Below are 14,334 nucleotides of genomic sequence, written 5' to 3' on the forward strand. Positions count from 1 at the left end.
CTTTGTGAGATCCTTCAGAACATGCAAAAAATGTTGGAAAATGACAAGACCATATCCTGTGGTGTAAGGAATCTCAAAAACCTCAGAATATCATCAAGATATCATCGTACAAATGGAAATAACTGAGGCACATTGCAAATTATATACTGGAATGTGAAAGATTGCTTGGTACCTCCAAGGTGCAGTGAACAAAATCAGCACTCACATACTACCTAATAGCGTGGGGAAAACAGGAAAGTTACTGGTGCATACATCTGCCTAAATCATCAATCTATGGCAAAGCAGACAAGCTGTCCTTGTCTCTGATGACCTCTTTGATCCTTTTGCCCTTGATGAGAATATCCCATTTCCATCATAAAACGTATAGAAAATCATGCATTTGCTGTAGCAGTTGGAGACTTAAGTTGACTCTAGGAAGATCTGAACATGTGGTTACATAAAGTTTGCACGTTTATAATCTGTTACTTAATCAGAAAGCCATCTCTTTTCTCATCTGAAACCAAACAGCATTTCCTTGTTGAGAACAGCTCATAACAGAGTCATTATAATCTTCAAACTAGACAGCTGAAGGAAGAAGAAAGTTGGTAAGCTGTACAGGATTTAAAATATGATTAATTTATAGACATAAAGCAGCTGGTCTACATTTTTCCAGAATATTCTTAATTAGGAAATAAAAGACACCTTAGGAATTCATAGAGCCTTACAATGATAAGAAACATGATTTTTGGAGATGTGCTTGCCAGTTCCTGAAGATCACCACTGTTTGTATTTCCTCCTGCAGAATTAACCTTAAGCGGACTACCAGGGCAAAGGAGCTTAATAGTGCAGAGGTGGGGAATGAGTTACACTAAATACAGTACTGCTAGAGGAAACAGGGCTGGTATCAGTGAAAGCTGTCTTTGGCAGGAAAAATAAACTGGTAAGAAAATGAAAGGTATAAACCCAAAATATAGAAAACTTCAACACATACAGATGAAATGGCAGACCAAACCCAGAAACTAAGTCTCCTTAGTCCAGGACAGCATATAAAACTATGCTTAATTCCTAATGCATGTACTAAGGTGAAATACTGATTTGGAATGGGTTAAACATCGGAAATATCAGAGAAATCACTTTAGTGATAAAAGTAACTGGAAAGATATATTTGACATGAATTTCGCTCCATAATCCCTATTCAAAAAAAGATTTTAATACTCATCTGGATATGTCATATACGAAAAATACCATGAATTCACCTGCTCTTTATAGTTACGCATTTTAATATTGAAAGAAACGGATTCCAGGTTTAACCTGCATGACTTAAGGTGTGATACTTTACACGGTAACCTTTGTGTTAATCAAATTTTCCTCTCATAGTGCTTCAGCGGTCTTTGAATGAAACAAAATTTTCTTATCCCAGAAGTTACGTACTCACTTCGGCAGCAATTAAGAAAACTTGCATGATCTTTGGATTACAATCCCTTACAATAGCAAACACTACTGCCACTTAAATGATTTGAAAAATCTGTGGTGGGAATTTAAAAGCTCCATCACATGGAACGCTGTCCTACCCAATTTTAACTTTTTCCGATGAAGCGCTTGTAGCTGCAGGAGGTTCTATAATTCAGACAGTATTTTTATTAGTCTATAATACAAACGTAAGGACAATTCTTATGAACTGCTGTCAGATCTTAATTATGTCTCCTTCTCTTTCTAGTCTACTCTTAAGATCATGACAGAGTAAGTCATGAAAAAAGAAATGTTATGTAGGGTTTAGAGCAATTAGGTTTAGAAATGGGGAGCTGGTGCTTTACAGTAACAGCTAGGTGGTCCACCCACCTCCTTTTTGAGGGGCACCAGGCAAAAATACACGAGTAGAAGATGGATGGGAGGTAAGACATATGGCAGCAGGGTACATGACACAGTAGGTATGGGACTGGAATGTGGACCAAGCCTATATAGGGATGCATAAAGGAGACAGGGAAGGATCTACCCTTTGGATGAAATTGGATCCCAGTGGTTTGCTGGGATCAAAACTGTGGGCATTTCAATCTTAGATGCTTCTTAGCCATAAACACACACAGAGAGATACTATGTATCAAATCTCCATACCTCATTATAATGCTTGTTCAATGAATCCAGAATTCCTTTTAGTCCAGAAGGACCCTATATGGAAAAACATGCATCAGAAAGTCATTTTAATTTAACCAATGTTAAGTCTACATAGCTGTATTCAAAGAGCAGTGGTCATGTAAAAGGGTTTGAATTTTTATTAGATTACACAGTAAATTATTTTCTGTAAGTTCATTATATCTTTCTTCAGAGAAGAAGCAGAGTCAGTTTCTAGAGCCCTGAGTTTTGAAAACTCACAACTTCTTTCAGGGTGAATTGGTTTGTCAGAGAAGGTAGAGGCGACATTCATATCAATTTTAGTACAAATCCCTCTGGTATGAGCAGCATCATCTCTGTTCTGCAGCATTTAAAAACTCTTTTCACTAACTCAAAGCACAAGTTTTGATGTAGAAGCAGCTTCTAGTGTGAGTAAAGAGCTAGATTTTTAACTTAAATGCAGAAAGGGAAATTGAGGAATGCCAGAGTTCTCCAAAAGACTAACTTCCTGGTTTCATCAGCTTTGCAGGAAATGTTTGACTACATTAATATGATTGCAATATGCTCAGTTAAATCACCTGATCTGAAAGAGCTGCATTTAACAGGGCACAAAGGCAACTCTCCTCCTCTGGGGCTTTTTATAACCACGGACAATTTACTGTCCAGAGTTTTTGTGTTAGTGGGGAAAATGTAGCTGGCATATATGCACCTTAAAGATTGCTTTAGGGAATTGAATTCTCTTCAGTTTTGAAAAGGATTGTGCCTCAAGAAAATTGACTTTGTTTATCAGTCAGAGACTGCATGTAAGAGATTAGTCAGAGATTTTATCACACATTTTAATTTTGTATGAGGTCTTTGTTAATTGTTTTATGTGCACTTTTATTATACATACATCACGACAGAAATATTCTGGTGTTATGCATCCTAACAGGAAAGCAGCTTTCTACACTTTCAGAATAAGAATCTATTGAAAATTTCTCCCATGTTCATGCTAAAGGACCTCTACAACTATTATAGGAAGTCAGGGGTCAAAATCACTTCTCATCCAAGACAGAAAAGGGTCAAGATGAAAATATTATTGTTTTCAACTAGTAAGACTTTTGTAACAAGAACTGCTGCCAAATTCACAGCTGGGCAGTGGCAATACTCCAAAGTATTCCTAGAAAAATTGAAAAACCTTCTATCCCTTGATTTCACCTAGACATCCAAGGAAAATACTAAAATGCTATGTACTCATCTGGGTTAATATAAGCTAAATAACCATTTACTATACTTTCCTAAGGACGAGCTCAACTGTTTACTACTTCAGAGTTGCTGCTGTATAAACCATCAGGCAATTCAGGAAAAAAGGTGATGACATGAACAGCAATGATTTTGTCAGATGGCATTCCTCATATCTGATAATTCCACATGTGCATAGAAGATGCTGCTTGTGAACTGAATATGACAGACAACCCTTGGTATTTGATACTTTTGCATCATGGTACCAGTTGTAAGGATCACTAGGACATAGTAAATGGATTTATACAAGCAGTGTAGTTCAGCTCTTAAAAAGTAATAGCTCTCACGAGTAAGGGAACTCTGACAATGGCTGAAAGGACAAACATTACCGTCACAAAGCTGAAACTGAAAAGCATTTCTGTTTTCAGAAAAGTATAATTCTCTTGGTGGTATAGATTAGGGTTGGTTTACAAATAACCAGCTTTATGCAAAGAATATTAGGTCTTCACAGATGTTATAGTTGTCAGAATAGTTTAAATGCATTTCTGAGTGGACAATTAGTAATAAGAATGAAAATCACTGAGTAGAAGGCATGCTCTTGTCCCATCACCAGAATATGATAAGAAAATCGCGCCTCACAGCAATGACTCATGAAGACTGAAGAAGGCTTTCTTTTACTAATGCAACTGTTCTGCATAATTTCTCTTAGCACCTTTGGAGCGGGGCAGGAGAGACTACAGACAATTTCAAAACAAGAGACTTGTAACTTGCTCTCCAGGAAGTTTACTTTTTCCAACATGTAGAATTCCTGTATCTCTGTGAGTAACGAGTCGTAGAATTCGTGCATCTCTAACTGGGAGTAATGAGTCACAAGGCTGGTTCCTAAGTCCCAGTAGCAGGCTACGCTGACGAACTATTATTAAAAAGCTGAGAATTACCATAATGTAAATTACTTGCATAAAAAGACACCAGTTTGGTGATACTGATTATGTGATAAAATAAGATAGCTACTTTGAGGATGCACATCCTGAGTGTGGTATCTTTTGGCTCCTATGTAATCGTATTTTGAAGTGTTCTGACAAAGCATTTAAATGAGGTAGGTCATGATTTGCATTCTGACAGCAAAGCCTTCTCTGGCAAGATGCACCCGCTCTGTAGGAGTGCACAGAATGGCAAACACACAAAGTTTTCCCACACGTACACGATCATTCTGTGAAACCTTGACAGTCCTCCTTACCAGTAAAGGTACTTCCCTTGCTTCAAAAAAGATGAAAAACACAACCATGATTTTGATTAACCAAATAGACGGCTGCTTCCTTGGGCAAAAAAAATTCAATCTGATGGAAACTATATAATAAAAGAGATGTAATTGCACAGTTCAATGGACTCTGAAGGTATAAAAAACTAGGAAGATGATAACATTATTGCCACATACCAGAACAAGACAGGTGTGTTCTGAGATATCATCACTAAATTATTAAATATGATCCTATGTATTTTACAATGATTACATTGTTACAGAAATATAGTGGTACTTAAATATTAGGGGACATTAGGAAGATTTAGAAGCCACATGAAAATTCTCAGGTGCCTCACTCCGTCTTTGTTCCCCAATATTGGAAGAGATACAAAGCCATAGTTTTTCCCATTCATTTTATTTTGGAAGTGAAGAGTCACCTCAAATTTACATCGAAAAATAAGATAAATATAGTCATGATGTTTTGACTGAGATGCTCACTCAACTTGGATTTCTGAAGTCATTGGCAGAATTTTTACTTTGATATCCATATTAAAGATGGCAACGCAGAATTGGGACTGAGCTGTGATGACAGTGCCTACTTATTAGATGTCTCAACTTCAACACTGTAATCCTGCAAGTAGTCAAAGAAAAGAATTTATTCTCCCTTCTTATTTGCCACCATACTGTTTCTTTTACTGTTTTTCCACAAATGAAACTACTGCAATCATACAACCCAGGAAGTTTGAATGCTGTACCTGCCACCAACTCTAACCCTTCAGATATTATTTATATATATCAAATAAATAATTTTTGACAAAATGGAAAGCCTTTGTATACATGTCACCGTTTTGAGAAACAGGCATAACCTCAAAAAACCCCAGAACTGTCTCGTGAATAAGGCAGTCAAGGAGAACTTAAGGCATTTGGGTTGCACTCTCTTACTATGGCACAGCCTTTGTGTTACCAGGGGTAAAACACCTCTCTGGTTTTAGTCTTTTCATTTTCAAAAATTGATGTAAATTTAATAATTTTATCTCTCCATTATTCTTTCTAAAGTGAAATGAAAAAAATGGGAAAATTACTTTTATTCAACAGTGTTTTCCTAAACACTAGTGTCTTTCTTCCCTTCCATGTTGTTTCTCTCCGCTAATATAGCTGCATAACACACTCTGAACTCTCTACGGACAGAAAAAGAACCAGTAGCACCCTTTTGCAAGTGGAGAAGCAATGAAAGTAATAGAAAGTGAAGAATTATCGTACAGGCAATTTCTAGCTATTGAATAAGAATTTTGCACACCTGCCACTTCGGATGCTGCCTTGCAAATACCAATGAAACACTCACTGGAGCGGGGGTTTCCTTTTTCTTTTTTAATATCAAGTTGTATAATTGAGAGAAGTGAAGCACACAGAGGGTACAGTTGTATGAATAAGAAAAGAATTGAAAATGTGTCCTGACTGTTTTCCAAAACTACAAATCGGTTTCAGATGTTATTTCTACAGACAAGGCAGGAATAGAAACACAGGTGTGTATGGGAGCACCCGGACAAACCAGCTTTGGAGCACAACAGGTGAGATGTAGGGAGTTGTCATTCGACTCAGCTTTGCCTTGCCTTGACAGATCCTTATCTATGCAGAGATAACTTGGGGGGAGCTGTGAAAACAGCTCAGCTGGGGTTGTCTCGAAATTGCATCACAATAAGAACCAAAACCCGAATGGAGCCTTGAATAGTCCCTTAACAAACAAAATGTCCTGAGTCCAGTCCCACCACTATGCAGTGACTTTGAGTGCTAGACATCACCAAATTAGCAAAAGAAACTAAGGAGCCATCACACCACCAGAGATAAACATTCCAGACAGTGTAATCCACTCAGGCATAATCCTGCACCCCCATGGAATCAGGAAATATAAACTGTAAGGTTTGGGGAGAAAAATGGGCAGTCTTCCAGTGATACAGCTGGCCTGTAGGAGATTCGTCCCCCTTTTGTCCAGGACGCTGTAAAGGGTAACTTCCCAGGGACTGAGTGGCCTTACCTGAGAGAGAGGGGAAGTGATTAAGAAACATACGTATAGTACTGGGCATGCTTTAAGATCGTGATTAGTGCACTCTTTTAAGATATTAATATCTAGCACGCTTGTGGTTTGTGTTGACACTTTTCAGGATCACTTGTAGGTTGTAATAGTGCATTCTGTAAATTGCTTTTAAATTGCAATAGTGCATTCTCCATTGTATCCATAGAACCTGCAATAGTAGCATATTGGACCTGTGAGCGAAGTCCAAATAAATTGTTAATTTGAACCTCTCAGTGAAGTCTTTTTCTCCCGGTCACAAGTTGCTTAAAAGGAAATAGCTCCAAGCTGTGAAATTACTGGGGTTAATAATATATTTTTCTCCCTTAACTTTTTAGTTTGTCTGCATTTTTGTGAAGATGAGACTGCTGAAACATCCAATCTCAGAGTCCATGCAGTAAAATGTGTAACAAGCAAATTGAACTGGTTGGATCTCAAGAACAGGCCATTTCAGAGAACGCGGCATTGCAAGTGACTCAGTGTAATCACTTTATTCATCTATTTCAGATATGTGCTTGCCCACTAAAGTAAAATACTGTTTTCCTGATTACTATAATGTAAAAATCCATGAAACTCATCAGTGCAGATGTGTGATAACTGTATAACTATTCCAAAGAGCAAATGGAAAAAATGATGAAGGCATGACATCTGCCACAACAGAATACATTAAATAAATTACATTTTCATATGGATTTAAAAAACTTAAATACATAGAAACAAACAATATGACCAACCCTTGCCAGCCATTCCTGTGCTACCATGTAAGCACTTCCAATATTCTTCTAGAAAGCAGCTGAAAGTCCAGGAATAACAGAAATACTACTGACAATTTTCATTTATCATTGCTTTAATTTTCTGTTTATTGTAATTAACTGACAACATTCATTTTCTTTTAAAATATTGGTAGAGGAATGCCAGTATTTCCTTAGGCAGAGGAAATGAAATTTCCAAGGCAAACTCCTGGCTACTTAAGATAACTATTTTGGTGACACTGACATACATACTGAATATGAGAGTATGCAGGGATGAAACGAGGGAAGCCAAGGCCTCCTTGAAATTAGACCTAGGAAGGGATGTCAAAGTCAACAAGAAGGGTTGTTTCAAGTATATTGGAGTCAAACTAGAGAAAATGTGGGCCTGCTGTTGAATGAGATGGGTGCCATGGTGACAGAGGATGCAGAGAGGGTGGAATTGCTGAATGCCTTCTTTGCTTCACTCTTTACTGCTCAAGCCAGCCCTCAGGAGTCCCAGACTTTGGAGGTAACAGAGAAAGTCTGAATTAAGGAAGACTTCCCCTTGGTTGAGGAGTATCAAGTTAGAGAACAGGTAAGTAACCTGGATATCCACAAGTCCGTGGGTCCTGATGGGATGTGCCCATGAGTGCTGAGGGAGCTGGCAGAAGTCATTGCTGAGCCACTCTCCATCGTCTTTGAAAGGTCCTGGAGAACAGGCGCGGTGCCCCAGGACTGGAAGAAAGCCAATGTCACTCCAGTCTTCAAAAAGAGCAAGAAGGAGGACCCAGGAAACTACAGGCCGGTCAGCCTCACCTCCATCCCTGGAAAGATGATGGAATGGCTTGTTCTGGGCATCATCTCAAAGCATCTGGAGGAAAAGAAAGCTATCAGAAGTAGTCGACACGAATTCACCAAGGGCAAATCATGTCTGACTAACCTGATAGCCTTCTGTGATAGCATGACTGGATGGACAGATGAGGGGAGGGCAGTGGATGTTGTCTACCTTGACTTCAGCAAGGCTTTTGACACAGTCTCCCACAGTATCCTCACAGGTAAGCTTAGGAGTGCGGGTTAGATGAATGGACCGTGAGGTGGATCGAAAACTGGTTGAAAGACAGAGCTCAGAGGGTAATGATTAGTGGCACAGAATCTAGTTGGAGGTCCCTAACAAGTGGTGTTCCCCAGGGGTCAGTACTGGGTCCAGTCCTCTTCAATGTATTCATCAATGGCCTGGATGAAGGGATGGAATGTACCCTCAGCAAGTTTGCTGATGACACAACACTGGGAGGGGTGGCTGACACATCAGAAGGCTGTGCCACCATCCAGCAAGACCTGGACAGGCTGGAGAGTTGGGCAGACAGGAACCTGATGAAATTCAACAAGGGCAAGTGCAGGGTCCTGCACCTGGGGAGGAATAACCCCCTGCGCCAGTACAGGTTGGGGGCTGACCTGCTGGAGAGCAGCTCTGAGGAAAAAAACCTGGGAGTCCTGGTGGACAACAGGATGACCATGAGCCAGCAATGTGTCCTTGTGGCCAAGAAGGCAAATGGCATCCTGGGGTGCATCAGGAAGAGTGTGGCCAGCAGTTCGAGGGAGGTCATCTTGCCCCTCTACTCTGCCCTGGTGAGGCCCCATCTGGAGCACTGGGTCCAGTTCTGGGCTCCCCAGTTCCAGAAGGACTGGGAACTGCTGGAGAGGGTACAGCAGAGGGCTACAGAGATGATTAGGGGCCTGGAGCATCTCTCTGATGAGGAGAGGCTGAGGGACTTATATATTTTTAGTCTGGAGAAGAGAAGGCTGAGGGGGGATCTGATCAACACCTATAAATACTTAAAGGATGGGTGTCAGGAGGATGGGGGTCAGTCTTTTTTCACTGGTGCCCAGTGACAGGACAAGAGGTAAGGCGCACAAACTGGAACATAAGAAATTCCATCTAAACATGAGGAGGAACTTCTTTACTTTGAGCGTGGCAGAGCACTGGAATAGGCTGCCCAGAGAGGTGGTGGAGTCTTCTTCTCTGGAGACACTGAAACCCCGCCTGGACACATTCCTGTGGGACCTGCTCTGGGTGGACCTGCTTTGGCAGGGGGGTTGCACTAGATGATCTCCAGAGGTCCCTTCCAACCCCATATCATTCTGTGATTCTGTGAATAACAACAGATCAAAAGTTTATGGAATTAAATGATGAAATTCAAGTAGCCTATTAACTTCTCCATTGCCTCACATGAAACACAAACAAAAATGAAGACTTTAAGGGGTAACACAAAGCTAGTCTTCCAAGGAAGAATTGTTGTGAAGATGAACGATATGAAGATCAGTCTCCTGCAAAGGTAAATGATGAACTGAATGATGAGTTCCAAAGGCTACAGCAATTGTGAAATAAATCTATTCTAGCTGCAAACAATAACTTTGGACTTGTTGGTAGAAAACAGCAGGTTTGAGAGGATGAATAATCGTGACTGCCGTTCACTAACCTGTGATTTAGCAAACCCGAAATTTCTTTCCAGCCTCTGCCACATACACCTTCTTGGACAAGATGGCACTTGGCCAAATCATGGGGTACTCATGTTTCCTACCTTTAAAAAACAGTGCTGATAGCACTTCCCTTCTGCCAAACTGCAACACTGGGCAGAAGTCATACTCTGACTCACCCCAAAGAATGCTGTTATACTGGTGAAAATCTGTAGCACAACTTTAGCTTGGCACTCTTTTTATTTTAAAACTATCTAATGTCCCACGAAAATGGGAACTATTGAGAAACTAAATTCCTCCAGTCACAAGAGTTCCAGCAGAGACAGAGAAAATTGGAACAGAAAAGATAAAGTTGACCCTTAATGGAGAAACCAGTAAAACTCCTCTTTCTGTCCTCTAGCTTATCTATGTAAGTAGAAATATCTGGCTGATGATTTGTGTAAAAGTAAAAATAATAATAAAAAAAAAGACAAAAAAAGCCCCCAATGCCTCCCAAAAATGACTATAATGTGTAAAACAGTGCCAAACATCATGCAGCTATTTTCTAAGCAGGACAAATAGAAAAATAAATGATCTTCTCTTGGAAATCTAAACAAAAACCAGGCAGGTAGCAATTCTACAACCCTAGACCAGAAAAGTATTTTGCTGAAGTGAAGGCTGCAGAACTGGGCCTTTAGGCATCCTTAGGCCAACAGTATAGAAATATTAAGTTCAGACATGTTCCATAAATTTGTTTTTAAGTACTGAAAAAAAATAATTGTGGGAACTAGAAAGTCAATGGATCGTACCTATGCAAAATAATCTATAGTCTGCTGGTAACCCCTTCTGTGTTGCTAAATCATTTAGATACTGTTGTTAGCAGCTCGGCAGAAGAAAGTTATCAGTTCAATTCTGTAGTCAGATCAAAATGCTGTACTTACAACCTCATAGCACCCTACTATGATACGATACTTTTTGTTTCATAAAATCAGCATTTCAATTTCAGTGAAAAGCCATGCAGAGCAGGGTAACAGCATGTGAAAGAGCGCCTCTTTCAGAAAAAATTAGAAGAAAATGCAAGCAAAGAAAATGTATGAAAAACATTTGAAGGGTGCAGAGATTTTGATTTCGCAATCATAATTTTCAGAATGCTTCTGAGACTGAAATGAATAGTGTATTTAACAGGAGCTTTAAACTGCTCTCCAGGCTCTTTAAAATGGGCGAAGGGATCAAAAAGCACTAGAGGGAGCTGCTGTTCTACTGAATCCGTTTGGACTACTTGTTTTTTGCATTAATTGTTACCCGCTGGAGTGAGACAAATGGGAGCACTCCTCTCAGCTCTCCAGTACTGAAATAACAGAACAGTACTCAAAACCAACATCAGACAGCAAGGGTGCAGACCATGAATTCTGAACCAGAAGAGAATAACAGAACACTTTAAAAGTCTGTAATATTTAATAAACCTTAAAAATACTAAAAGGAGCTCATGATCAGCATCTGAGTAGGCTTACAGAAATATTTTTTATAACCCATCAATAAAAATCCTCATTGACTCCTTGCCTTTTGTGGGCACAGAATTTGCTCCAGAGGGAGAAATGACATAAAAGAAAAGATAAGGGAAAAATGACACAGAAGAAAGGATACCAGGAAGAAGTTGCATAGAGAGTCTCACTTTAATTGAGCAGTTTCATCACCACTTGCCAATAAATCTACATTTCTAATACTGAAACCTGTTTTCAACCAAAGATGTGCAGATGATGTTAAAGGACTACAAATTCATGACTAATATCGAATTTACTGAAAAAAATCCCCAGAAATTAGGTTACCAAAAAAAAAAAAAAAAAAAAGGAGGTACTGAGAGAGGGTTAGAAAAGTCAGATTAGAGACAGGTACGAATATAAAGAAAATCTTAATTGCTGCCATACCACAAGTAGGTAAAAATCTATTATTTTAATTAATCAAAACTCACACTTCTTAGTAGTGCCCAATTTATAGCCCTTTTAACTGTTCAGAATGTGGTCTCATAATCCCTCCCTGCCCACACTTTTTTTAGAACTGTCCTTGACACTAAATCCCCTGAGTATTGCATCCTATCAACCCTTCACCAACTTCTTCCTCAAGAAGGCAGAACGTTTCTTCTTACCTTTTTTTTTGGTCATTGCTGAACACCTGGCTGCTCTCCTAATATCGAAATTAAGTACTTAACCTCATGGCATAAGCTGATAAATAAATTAGCTAAATTTATTCATTTCAGACACACAGTGTATACTGTAGCTACCACAACAATTAATGACTGAATCTCCATTTTCTCCAATACAAATTTCTTATTCTTCTGAAACATCAACCAAACACCAAACTTACTTTTTCTGGAGAGTCTAATTTTTACATCTTTGGTCAATCTGTTATGCATTTTGTACCCTGTATATAAAACCACTCTGCAGGTGTGACAGTTCTGTTGTACTTAGAAGATGCCAAAGGGCCAACAATATATCCATGTGCCACTATATACTATTAGAAGAAAAGGAGTAGCTGGAAACACAGTATAGCAAAGTTTAATGCAGTTTGATACTTGAAAAAGAGAGAAGGAATGATGGATCATATTAAAGTCTTTTTCGTATGTACAAGCTGTAGTACTTTAAATATGGAGATACTGCCAATGCACATTAACAGGCATTGCTGCTTGTAGAGTATGCCTTTTCTACGTGTTATAGTTTCGGTCTTGGAAGAAGAACACAAGGTGCCGGTGTAGCTGTATCCGAAGTAAGGACTGCATCAAGATAGTTGTATCAGAAACAAATATCTTTAACCAATATTTAGGCCATGATTGTATGAGGAATGCTTTTCTGATACATAGTGCTGGGCTACAGTACCCATACAGAGCTACTCGTATGGATGCTGCCATGATGACAAAGTTGAGCTTCCCATTTGCTCTAAGAAAATCTGAAATAGGTCTCAGTAATAAAAGTGCAATTTAGTTTCCACTTAAGATTTCTGGTATGTCTGTCAAGGGTCATACATCTTCACAAGCCTGACCTGCTAGCAAATCTATGATGGCAGAAATCTGTAACAAAGAAACAGCCTTTCATTGGCTCAAAAAAAGCTTAGATTAGGTCTAACATTGACCTCTGCTATGGTTTGGTTGTTGTTTGTTTTTTGTTTGGTTGTTTTTTTGTGGTTTTTTTTTTGGTGTGTGTGAGTTGTTTTGTTTTGTTTTGGTTTTTGTTTGGTTGGTTCATTGTTTTTTTTCTTTTAAAAGTAATTTTTGGCATTTATATTAAGAAAGATTCTGCATCACTCCTTTCCTTTCCTTGGACTCCTGCAGTCTACAGTACTGTTTGAGCATTAGGAAGCCCAGACTGTACAAAAGACAAATAAGCAGGGCTTCAATGTGACTATATGCAGGGGAGAAGAAGGAAAGAGAGGGATTTTTAACTATTTAGTTTTATGCAGGATAAAATCACTATCATCAACTCCTCTTTCTGAACACATTTTGCAAGGAAAAGGGGGGGAAATTATAAAATTTATGCAGTTTTGTTTTCAGATGAGTTTAAATGACATCTGTTTAATTTTATTCATTGTATTTCATGAAGTCCATTATTCTCTAAGAAAAGAAAAGAATTATTCTCTAAGAGACTAATGCATAAGACTAGTTTTCCCTTGCAGTGATGCTGAAGCATACGACGCATAAACTACTGGCCTTTACCTTTTTCAGGTAAGCAGAAGAAGGAACCATGAAATCCTTGTTTGACACTAAGAATGCAAAGCAGCAGAAGTTTACTTAATCCATGAATAAATAGCTATTTTGTATTTGTGCATGAGAGTATTTTTACAATACAATATAGAGGGAATATTACAAATATGATCAAGTCTTCCTCTGCCAAAGGAAGGCTGTCTTCATTCTAGGCTAAAACAGATCCACGCCTGACTTCAAATTTGAAATCATATATCTCTCAAAACAAAATAGAAAAAAAAACCCCAAACCTCTTAGATCTGAGCTAAACCCCTTAGTGCTTCATATTACAAATCCTTCCATAGAGTCATGTATTTTTTAATCTTTTGAATCCTTCAGTAAACTCATTTGAACTACAGCTGAGTGCTCATTCCAATGCGGGGTATAATCCTCCCCACCATTCAGACAGTTGGCACAGGCTTCACAAAGGCCTTCAGCTTTCAAATTACCCCTCTGAGAGAAAAATTATCCCATCCTCTACAGAGCTTCATGCATTTTGCAAAGTGAATGAATGCACAGTATTCACATTTAGCATCCACGGCCAGACTTCCTTTGAAATGCCAGAGAATTTCTGCCTCCTGCTGAAGTTTGCATCTTGTTCTTTCCCTCCTCTGCAGTCTCTCATATTTCTGTATCCAGTCCTTTTATCTTTGCTGTATCAAAAGGCCAGGAATAGTAGCTGTTTGATGCAGCAGAGTAAGCACAAATCAATTGTTTTCAACCACAATTATGAACAGGTAAACTGCTACAAAAATGCTAACAAGGTTCACTGTTTCAGGACAGAGTGAAAATTTCCCATTTC

The 14,334-nt window shown here is 38.9% G+C and overlaps 1 protein-coding gene across 1 annotated transcript in view; it reads right to left on the bottom strand.

Moving 5' to 3' along the window:
• The window catches only part of COL19A1 (collagen type XIX alpha 1 chain), a 210,647-nt gene that overhangs the window by 58,542 nt on the left and 137,771 nt on the right, over nucleotides 1-14,334 (bottom strand). The window contains exon 17 of the mRNA XM_074153019.1: nucleotides 2,092-2,145. Coding sequence (XP_074009120.1) covers nucleotides 2,092-2,145 — 54 coding nt within the window. The remainder of the gene's footprint in view (nucleotides 1-2,091; nucleotides 2,146-14,334) is intronic.

This window comes from Numenius arquata, chromosome 9, assembly GCF_964106895.1.
Source record: "Numenius arquata chromosome 9, bNumArq3.hap1.1, whole genome shotgun sequence".
Taxonomy (NCBI): domain Eukaryota; kingdom Metazoa; phylum Chordata; class Aves; order Charadriiformes; family Scolopacidae; genus Numenius; species Numenius arquata.